We start from the raw sequence: 11521 nt of genomic DNA on the forward strand, positions 1-11521 counted from the left end.
ATATTTACTAAGAATGCCTATGTAATATAACAATTGTCCAAACAGTCTTTGTATACTGTGTGAATAGCAACGAAATGCAGTTGGCCGGTACTGGTTTTAGAATAATGATAATTAATCTCAAGTATAGTTAATTATATAAAATATTAATTATCGAAGTTACTGTAATTAAAATGAAAATTTTAATTCATTATTAGTTAATTTCAATTTAAATACTAAAAGAAATTACTCACTTATTTGGTCTTTTACGCAGTGTCTGGTCAATTATAGCATCCATTACAAGCGTATGGATACTGACATTAATATGTTAAATAATTAGACAAAAATTCAGTCTATCTTTTTATTGAATACAAGATTATGAATATTCATCTCTGTTTTAAACGAATCTCTTGCTGACCTTTCGAAACACTGCTCTACAAATTAAATTTGTGATCCATAAACGCAAAAGAAAATTCGGAATCATCTTTTTTAATTTCATTAATATAATCGAAATTCATAAACTTAGGTACTGTGTATTTGAATTATCGAATTAAGTAGATTTTTTTTCTCGTCTGTTTTAACATATTATAAATTCATAGAAGGGTAAGGGTTCACAGAACCGAGAAACATTGGATTATTCTAATGGCGTTAGCAACTTTGATTTAACGATATTTAAAATTCATCTACTAAATGGATTATTGTTTAATTGATGCTCTTTTAGATAAATATTTAAAACAAGAATCGATACATGAAAAATTATTTTTAAGGGGTTTGTAATATTCTCTTCTTTTCATTTATTGTATTGCATGTATCAGTAAATTTTCATGTTTATTTCCTTAACTATTATTAATTTTTTAAACATCACTTGTTGCGAATATTGCTAAATTAGTCGGCTTAGACCCTTTTACATCTGCCACTGCCCATCTTGAGCAAATCATCTTAAGTGATAGTATAGACAGCCTTCATTTTTGTTAAATGTAATGTGTACATTAAGAAGAGTGGTAGTATACCCTACATCCTTAAAAAAAAAAAAAGTGAAGCCGAAAATAGGGGGTTGGTCACGCTCCCGGAAGCCGGTTATTGGCTCCAACTCCTCTATCACGCGCTTGGAGTTCATCAGCCCGTCTTTTTGGCTTCATGTATCCTAGAGGTATACTCTCATATACTTTCATTATTATCAGTTAAAATAAACAGTGCTGTGAAACCATAGAATTAAGCCGGGATGACTACTTTAGGTTACATCCATAGTTGATTACCCATGTATGCATTTTTCATTCAGTTTTTTGATTTCACTGCTGCACCTTAGTTTCTTGTCTTATTTATGACATTTTTAATAGTTGTGGACATGACTGTGATGTGAAAAATGTCTTTTGTAGGTAAGGATACGTGTGGGCACTGGTTTAATTACTTCATTTAATTACTATCACTAATTTATGGACTGGCCACATCAAAAAGTTGCAGATCTAAAAGGGTTTTATAGAAGCTTCGTCAATACAACATTAAATCACTTTCAATTATTCTTCCAAGATGAATATACAATGTGACCTATGTAATTGAGTCTATGTAGATGTAAGATGTAAATATGTTTAAAACATTGATTTATTTTTCATGATTCATTCTGAATGTACTTCAATGTGCTATAGTGTATATCTATATTTATTTTTATTATCATTATTGGCGCAAAAGACCATGAAGGTCAAAGTCCTTGCGCGTTTCTTGACGTGATTTTTTCCGTAGGGTCGGTTCGTCACTCCCTCGCCTATTTTTGTGAGTGCCACCCATTGGCTTACGGTCCTCACAAATGTCCGGGGGGAGGTTGTGAGTGAGTATTGCATATTTATATGCTTGAAAAAATCCCGGGTAGGGCCGGGGACTCGATTTCGTAACCTTCAGGTTGGTAGACTGGCGCGTTACCACGCTGCTACCGTGATACCTATATTTAGTAAATTTTATTATTTATATTTTTTACTTTCTCTATTTCTATCATTATTCTTTTTTTCTTACATACGCATGTGTTCATCTCACCTTATTGCTTTCAGTTTCACCAATTATAATTTTATATATACTTCTTTAGTTTATTTATTTATTTAATTACATATTTTCAGGCTTTGCATTATATTTTACATAATTTTTCTTTAATTTTTTTTTTTTTTTCATAAAACATGACCTCAGGTAGAATACAGTGGTTTTATTGGTCTGGGCGACCCACAGCAAATCTTTATGATGTACTTCGACACAAGTTTTTCCGGACTTTGGGTAATATCCAACGATTGCAACTGGAGCTATTACGTTTGTTGTGAGTAAAATAATCTAAATTTTATTTTTTAAATCAAATATTATTTCATAAAATCAATGATATTCGTTAAAAGTTAATTTACGGTTGATAATAAATTATATAACGAAAATTGGTGTCTTTCAACGACGATGAAAAAAAAAATGCGTTTATTGTAAGAGAAAAAATATGTTAGTTAAAAATTCCGAAAGATCTTCAGAAAGATACCTACTTAAATTATTATTAAAATTTTTCAGCAGGACTCTCCGATATCTTTAAATATTTCATTACATGTATAAAATATAAATTAAAATAAGTTATTTTAATATTAAATACATAGCTAAAGAAGTAGGAAAATCATTTGTCTATTATGTTTGAATGCATATGACATACATACTATCTGGAAATGTCTGGATTAGAAATCTCTGGTAATTTCTTGGCCTGGAATAATTTTTTATGTATGACTTTTCAAATTGTGCAGTACAGACCGAATAATGTCTTATTCCTTACTTTAATTGGTTTTGTCTTTTGTATCAAAATTATAGCAATATTTACCAGAATAAAAAAATATACAATTGTTTGAGTAATAATTTACAGTAAGAAAAAAATTATAACATACATTATTCCAGCACTTGTTTTCCTTGGATAACAACTTAATGAAAAAATTATGATGTGATAGAATGGTGATTAACTGTAGATCATAATTCGAAATATTATACATTGATACAGAGGTCTCATTTGAAATTACAAATATGAGATAATAGCACAAACTGTGAAAATTATTTTTTTTTTCCTTCCTTCCTGGTCGAGTCCTGTATACCTATACTGGATATCGTTTTACATTTAAAATATGTAAAGTACATTATTTTTTATTTTGTTTTAGACAAGAAGAAACACAAATATGAAAAGGAAAGATCGTTTTCCTACCAACCAGATAATTACACAGGATATGGTAATTACGGGCAAATTAAAGGGCAGAGCTTAAGCATAGAAGGATTCTTCGTTTTGGATACTTTATGGCTGGTAAAATCAATTCAGTTTTTTTTTCTCGGTTCTTTAACCTTATTTATTATAGGTTAGGTATTATTATAACACACGTTTTAAACAGTATAATTAAGAGATATCAATCATAAATTATAAACACAGTTTGATATGTTAACAAACTTTTATTAATTCGTTTAAAAAACAGGAATGTAAAAATAAACAAAAAAGATTAATAAATTGCAAAAATTATTAGCCAAGTTTACATTGACAATCATCGTATACCACAAACAAACACTGTAATTTCTTTAGGACAGAAGGTTGAAGTGGAGCCCACACGTCAAGACAAAACGTAAAACGCTAAATGCCCGACTGAGACAATTATTTTCTATAGTACACAGACGTTCTAAATTATCACTCATACAGATACTTAACATATAAAATTACTTACTAAAGCCCATATAGACATATGCCAGCCAAATTTATGGACCTGCTAAAAAGACACAGATTTAGAAAAGACAAAGTTTTCAAACACAATTTTTAAGACTGGCAATGAACTCACCACACTACGTTTCAAACAAGACCATTCGCATTCCAACTGTAACGGACTTACAAACGGTTTCACAACACGACATTTCAATAAATTTATACGACAGATGGCAACACATTACATTCCTGACGTAACTCGGCTGAAGAGGAGTTGGATGCAGGACCTCCTAGTGTAATAAAATAATTTACTTAACGTCAGGAGGATGCACCACTGCGTGCTATCTCCCTCATGCCTGGATAGAACATCTCATTTGCTGGCTGTAAAGAACATTTTCAGGTGCAAATAAAAATATATAAACATACAAAAAAAAACAATAAAGATACATTCAATATATTAGATAAAACTAATTATATTTATCAATTAAATTGTAAAAAATATATTAATCCCATGAGTATATCGGTAAAACTAAAAATTTAGACAAAATCAGTATAATTGTAACCATAAAAAAAAAATATATATAATTTCTCCACAGATTTAGCATACATTATAAAATATTATTGACAAATTAAAATTTTAAAATAATACTGATTCAAAATTTTTAATCTAAATAATTTAAATTAGAATTATTAAGCTCTAAGTATGAAATTTATATTCGATTTCATAAATTACCGGTATAGAATAATACCACAGCCAAGACTTCGAGCCGGTGAGTGTATAACTAGAATTTTTGTTTCTGAATAAGCCAAAACATAAAATATATTGTTTTATAAATTAAAATTTGTGAACTATTCTTCTCTTTAAATTTAATAAAATTGAACCTCACCTTAAATAAATTTCATATATAACTGGTTTGAATTGATATAAGGTAGGGTTCAAAACCCGGAGAATCAAGCTTTTCTGTGAAGTATTTTATTTTTTTTCTATAAATTGGTTTTGAGGTTAGGCATCAAGAAGGATTTAACAGGTAAATAATTTATTAGGCAAAGAAATTTAAATACACAACGCTCATTTGAACGAGGAAGAAGTAAATAAAGCTGAAAATGGAACTATAGGTTAAACAACACTGGCTCTTAATAATAAAGAAAGAATTTCTAAAAATTGTAAAAGTTAAAGAGTCAGCCATTAGACATTAAATTAATTAAAAACAGTGTACATTTTTTTAATATCATAGCTCAGGAGACCGACGGGAAACCGTGACAATATTCTCTCTCCATTCTATTATTTTGAGAAATGGACTCACATAAATATATATTTAGTTATCAATAATAAGAATTTATATTTTTGAATAGTGATTCCCTCATTTCTGAATAATAAGCACTTTACCCGACTATATCTTTAATTTTTTAACGAACAGAACATTTGTATCTACTATAAGACTAAATTGGCCTCCATGACGCCATAATAAACCTTTTATTTTTACAAAAAACGAACAAAAATAAACTTTTTGGAAAGTTATTGTACTTCTTGTTTTAATAATTAGCAATAAAAAGTGTCATTTTGATATTTGTATGTTTTTCATCTCATAATTTATTCATAAACAAAACACTGATATTCAAAAGTTTCATAAGTTTTTAAGTAACATGTTAAAGAAAGACCAGTTAATGTGAGCCAACTTTGTAGAGCTTCGTCAGGATTAAAAAAGATACCAACAACCAAATTAATATTACAGATAATATAAAATAAAAGTCATCTAAGGTATGGCTAAATAAGATTTAAAATATAAGAAAATTTATATAAAAATGAACAAAATAAATTAATGAAAATAAAATTAGGATATATAATGAAAATTATAAATAAACAATAATTACAAAAAGGATTCCAGAATGGTCCAGAAGACAATTCATGAAAGTTGTAATTGTTGTTACATGGTTTTCACTCGGTCAACCAACTATTTTATATAGTATAGTTTAAGTGATATTTTACAATTTTTAAATTTAAATAGTTTATAATATTCATCATAGTTTATAGTTTACAGTAAACCGCTTCAATAATGATGGCGTAATCAGAATATCTATTTTATTATCAAGAAAAAAAAATACTCAACCCCATTGGAAGTCATAGAATTAGGTACAGTAGAGATAATCCTGAAAAGCAGACATCAAATCAATTTTCCGAAAATTAAAAAAATTCAGGCATGAACATGTGTAGTGGGGCATTCTTTAGACTGTTTAAATATACTATAAATTTGATAAAATTCTCTAAATCACTTCGAAATATTTAGAGATAAAATAAACCTTATTTGTTGATGGCCTAAAGATTTTACGGCTAAAAAAAAAAAAATTAGATTCGGTGAATCTAGTTCTTTGACCATACATAACTCCAATACTAAATCTTTAACAATTACAAAAAAAAAGAAAGCCACGTGCGGTGAAAATTACAAAAATGAAAGGAAAACAAGAAAAAGAAAGAAAACCTTTCATAAAAAAGGTCAAATATTATTGTCAACCCTTACTATTCTATTAAAGAAGGAAACTGATATAGATGGTACAAGCACTTACGATGATTAGAACAATGTTTCTTGGGAGAAATAAATGTTAATAAAAGTTTTCAGAAGAGAAGAGATATACAAGGCTTCAGAATAAGGAACAATGGAAGATTTCAGGAAGAGAACTGTTAACATCTCCTTAGTTAATAACCATTATCATTATTTGTTTCTTCTTCTTATAATTGTTATTATTTCTTATAACTTGGTTCATAGTAAATATTTACTCTTCATTTTGGCATATCTCTATTTAGTGTGTTTCGCACTTTTTATTTTAATATGAAAAATAAAAACTTATGAACCATGTTTTAGAATGTCATTATTATGCAAATGAATAAGCCAAAAGATTAAACCTTTACATATATTACATTTTATTCAAAAAGCAATGCCACCCAACTGCATTGCTACACACACAGCCTTAGACCAAGATTAGTTAAACAATTGCTTATTATTTTTAAATTACATAGGCATAGAGATCAAATATTGAAATACATAACAGTAAATAATAAATAATAAAAGCATAACCAACGAAGGTTCGAAGCCGATACCTCCAAAAGCTCTCTGCATACATCCTTCCAGTGATGCCCCTCCCCAAACCCAATTGCACTAAATCAGTTTTAACGCAATCCTCCCATCTACGTTTCGATCTACCCCTCGGACGTAACCCGTTGGTTCAGTGTTTATGACCATTTTAGGGATCCGCTCGTTATTAAGCCCTACAACCTTACATGCCCATCTCATACGCCGCAATGCTATAGTTTGTATTATATTTACCGGGTGTAGGTCCCTTAATTCAGTGTTGTGTAATCTAAATTCTCCCGTTAATTCATCCTTTTTCGGTCCGAATATTTTGCGTAATACTTCATTTTCGAAAAAGCTGTTCATCCCTTAGTGTAAGAGGCCACGTCTCCATAAAGAACAGTGGGAAGAATAATAGTTTTGTAAATTCTAATTTTTAAGTTTTTCGATAGAAGGCGCGAACTAAGCAGTTTCGAAATTGAAAAATAACAAGCATTTCCTGCCTTCAACCTAGCTTTTATTTCCTCATCAATTTCGTTTTTTCTAGTTACTGTAGAACCTAAATACTTAAACCTATCTACCTGTTCAAACGTATTTCCTCCTATATCTATAGGATATTCTACTGCTAACCATGTATTTTGTTTTTTCCATATTTATTTCAAGGTCTAGTTCCTTACTGGAGTTTATTAGCGTGGTTGTATTTAGTTCTATAGTTTCTTTGTCATCACCCAATAATACCAAATCATCTGCATACCCAAGCACCGGTATTTTACCACCCAAAGTTAAACCCTTTTCGGTATTCATCACACTTTTAATAACGTACTATAATGCTAGATTAAATAACATAGGTGATAAAGAATCACCTTGTTTTAAACCCGACCGGACCTGGAATTTCTCAGAATAAAGATTACCGATTCGTACCTTATCATGCGTTTCGGTCATGCACATCCGTCCGAGATTTACTAACTTCTTTGGTATTCCCTGTTCAATCAGAATATTATACAGCTTCTGGCGGTCAATTGAATCGTAAGCCTTTTTGAAATCTATATAAAGCTGATGAACTACCCCGTTGTATTCCATTTTTTTCTGCAAGATTTGCCATAATGAAAAAATTTGATCAATAGTTGAACGATTTCGTCTAAAACCACATTGGTAGGCTCCGATAATTTCTTCAGCGTATTCGACTAGTTAAGATTAGCCTAAATACTTTATAACATATAGGAAGGAGCGAAATTCCTCGATAGTTATTACAATCCGCCTTCGGGCCCTTTTTGTGAAGAGGAATAAGTGGAGACTCCTTCCATTCTTCAGCCATCTCCTCAATTTCCCAGATCTTTTGAACCAAAATATGTATTTTAGAGACTCCAATTTCACCATTAGTGAAATTCACGCATGTTGATTAGTTCCCTGGGAATATTGTCAGTTCCCGCTGCTTTACAAGGTTTTAATTTTGCGATGGCCATTTCGACTTCCTCCTGACTCAGTTCTTCTATCCACGGTTCAGCATTCTGGTATTCAGTCAGGGGAGATTGACAATTATTTCGCGTATTCAGAATACTTTCAAATTGTTTTTTAAACGTATCCAATATATCTACCGGATTAGCTAATATGTTATTATTTTGATATCTTATTTCCGTCACTGCAGAGCGGAATTTCCGAGATCGGTTAATACCTTTGTACATTTCTCTGACGTTATTTTCGATTTTGTTATTTTCTATCTCCATTATTTCATTTTTAAGATATCCTCTTTTTTTATTTCTGAGGAAATTAGACGTCTCATCTTTGAGGCCCGGAAGTAAGTAACATTGTTTTCGCTAGGATTGTTAAAAGTTTTTATCTTAGCGGCTTTTCTCTGTTCGCACATTTTAAGACACTCTTCATCGAACAAGGGTTTATTCTTATTAATTTCCCTTTTTCCAAGACAAAATTACCGACCTCTTTAATATTATCTCTAATTCCTACCCATAACTTCTCAATGTCTTCGTGGCCTTCATCTAAAGTTTCTCGGACTTCAAATCTATTCTTTATGCAAGCCAAGTAGTTAGTCATGCATGACAAACGTATTTTTTAAAAAAAATAAGAGTAGCAAATGATTTTTTTTTTTTTTATTATTTTTATTTTTCTATATTTTAAATTTTTGGGATCTTTTTTACTTATAAAATTAGTCAGTTCAATAATTTGATTTAAATAAAACACCTTATTGCCATTTAGGAATACTAGAAATAAAAAGGTTACCAAAAGAAAGTTTTGGTACAAGCTTCCTTAGGTAATCCCCTATATTTCAAAATTAAGGATTTGGCGTTAGGGAATAAAATTTACAGGCCAAGACATTGTTGGCACATTGGTTTATCCAGGATTACAGGATTAATTTTATGTTTTCCACTAATGATACTATAGTAAGTATTTTGTTATTTATTTATATATGTTTTTTTAAGGACAACTCCAATGATGCCTCCGACCAACAGTTTTTGGCAGCGACAACCTTTTGTACCGACTCCTTCCTCTGCATGTTGGACGCAAGTTTGATTCCAGACGGCTTGTTTGGATTAGGATTCCCTTCAAGTGACGTGATGATGGGACCTCCTTTCCTTACCGTTCTAGACAGGGGTCTTATTTCCAGCCCATCATTTTCACTGTACATAAACAGGTACCATGGTAAAGTATTGAATAATAATGGAGGGTTTTGAAGCAATAAGGAGATAGTTCCACTCTGCATGACTTTCAAAATCATCCTAATGTATCCCACATGGTGGGGTGAGGTTACTTCTTATCTACTTCCAGGCATTTCCTCCAGTAAATTCAGAGATCCTCCAGTCATCTTCTTTCTAAGGCATCTATTTCTAAAGGTTTAATTTATACTTTGCAATTATAGCCTTCTTGGCCTACATCTACCTGGACCCATCTAGCCTATTCCACATTGGCCTCAAACTTCGAACATTTCTGATTCCTCCAAACCTGTCCAGCTATGATTTTTTCCCTTTCCCATAATACATATTGTTTTAAGGAAACCGGGATATAAACTACCTGTCCCTGAATCAGATTGAAGGGCTGCCTCCTGGAAGCATCCTGATATAATACTTCCTTATCCAGGGTGGTAACCTAGGAAAGGTGACTCTATTCCTATACTTTGGAACTCCTAAATTATCATTTGATACAAATAGCGAGTCAAATACCGCATTTTAAAAAAAAAATCTAAGAAAGGCTAGGATAACTACACAAAACCTGTGCTAAATTCAAGAAAATCTATCATGGTTTAAAACAATGAGTTGACGTGAAATGAGCGATTCCTATAATAGAAGAGACTTGAGAAAATCCAGTTGGAAACCACATGCATAAGTATGAGCTGTAGATGACCTTAGTCTGTAATGTAGATGTGTTATAGCGTAGGTATTTGTACCGTGTGGTTTTAGAATTGAGCTCTCCCGACCAGAAGAACCTATGGCTGCCGATCATGCTCTAGCAGGTTAACTACAGTACACACCCTAGGGTTATCTGTCCTAGCTACCTTGGACAGGGAGTCATGGGAAGTCTTTGAGTAGCCAGTAACTCCTGGTTTAAAGTAGGGATGGGATATCGAAAGAAAAATATAGATATCGATATCAGATAGTAATATATAACTAAAATATATTATATAAAATATTGAAATATCGATAACGAATTAAAGTAATGATAATTATAAAATGATAACATAGCAAGACATAGGAAGACATATTTTATGTCTTACCTAATCAAATACATAAGAAACTCTTAATAACTATGAAACAAAGCAACACCACGACAACCATAACAAATATAAACTAAAATATAACTGTTTTATTGCAGAAAATTAAACTTTTAACAAGTTATGGTAGAAAAGAGAGAACAGTGTAAAGTGTGGCTTGATTTCCTATATGAAATTATGAGGTTTAAAGTACATGAATATGGGACAGGGGTCCCGAAACGTTGTACCATGTTATGATAATTTAATACAAATTTCATTCAACTGGAAGTTATTAACCTCAACAAATTTTTTATGAATTGACTCTCCAGACTTCCTAAAGAGATAAACCAGATTAGGAATATCGATATTTAATTTTGATAATTACATATTTTTTTCGATATTTTGCATTGTTTTAATATCGATATGGAATATAAACAACAATATTCCGATATTATTTTATCGAAATATCGATATTTTGTTTAAAATGACTAAAATATTATACAGAGATTTTAAAATAGGAATATCGATATTTTTTTTTTATAATTACATATTTATTTCGATATTTTGTATTATTGTAATATCGATAAGTTATATAAGAACAATATTCCGATATTATTTTATTGGAATATCGATATATTGTTTAATATGACTAAAATAACATATAGAAATATTAAAATCGGAATATCGATATTTTATTTTGAAATTACATATTTATTTCGATAGTTTACACTAATGTAATACCGATATGGAATATTAGCAACAATATTCCGATATTATTGTATCGAAATATCGATATTATCAACAATGTGAAATACCAAAATAAATAATAAATTTTCTAAATGAATTATCGAAATACCTTTTCATAATTTTTTTTTTTTATAATATCTACATTTCTATTAAATAAAATATCGAAGTATGGTTTATAATCTTCCATATCGAATATTGAAAGGAATATGAATTTTTCAATTTAAAATATCGAAAAAGTATTTTTATGCTTTTTCTAATCTTCAGTATCGATAATAATAACAATGTAGAATAACGAAATAAACATGAATTTATTAATTCAAAATATCGAAAATCTATTTTTAAACTTTTTATAAG

At 30.2% G+C, this 11521-nt stretch overlaps 1 protein-coding gene across 3 annotated transcripts in view; it reads left to right on the forward strand.

Annotated features, from left to right (window-relative positions):
• Positions 1-11521, forward strand: part of LOC106679810 (lysosomal aspartic protease) — a 29238-nt gene that overhangs the window by 7737 nt on the left and 9980 nt on the right. For all 3 annotated transcript variants that reach the window (XM_014419158.1, XM_014419159.1, XM_014419160.2), the window contains exons 3-5: positions 2149-2272; positions 3132-3271; positions 9156-9367. In XM_014419158.1, the coding sequence (XP_014274644.1) occupies positions 2149-2272; positions 3132-3271; positions 9156-9367 (476 nt within the window). The remainder of the gene's footprint in view (positions 1-2148; positions 2273-3131; positions 3272-9155; positions 9368-11521) is intronic.

The sequence above is a fragment of the Halyomorpha halys genome, unplaced genomic scaffold, assembly GCF_000696795.3.
Source record: "Halyomorpha halys isolate HHAL.00 unplaced genomic scaffold, Hhal_1.1 Scaffold222.1, whole genome shotgun sequence".
NCBI classification, from domain to species: Eukaryota; Metazoa; Arthropoda; class Insecta; order Hemiptera; family Pentatomidae; genus Halyomorpha; species Halyomorpha halys.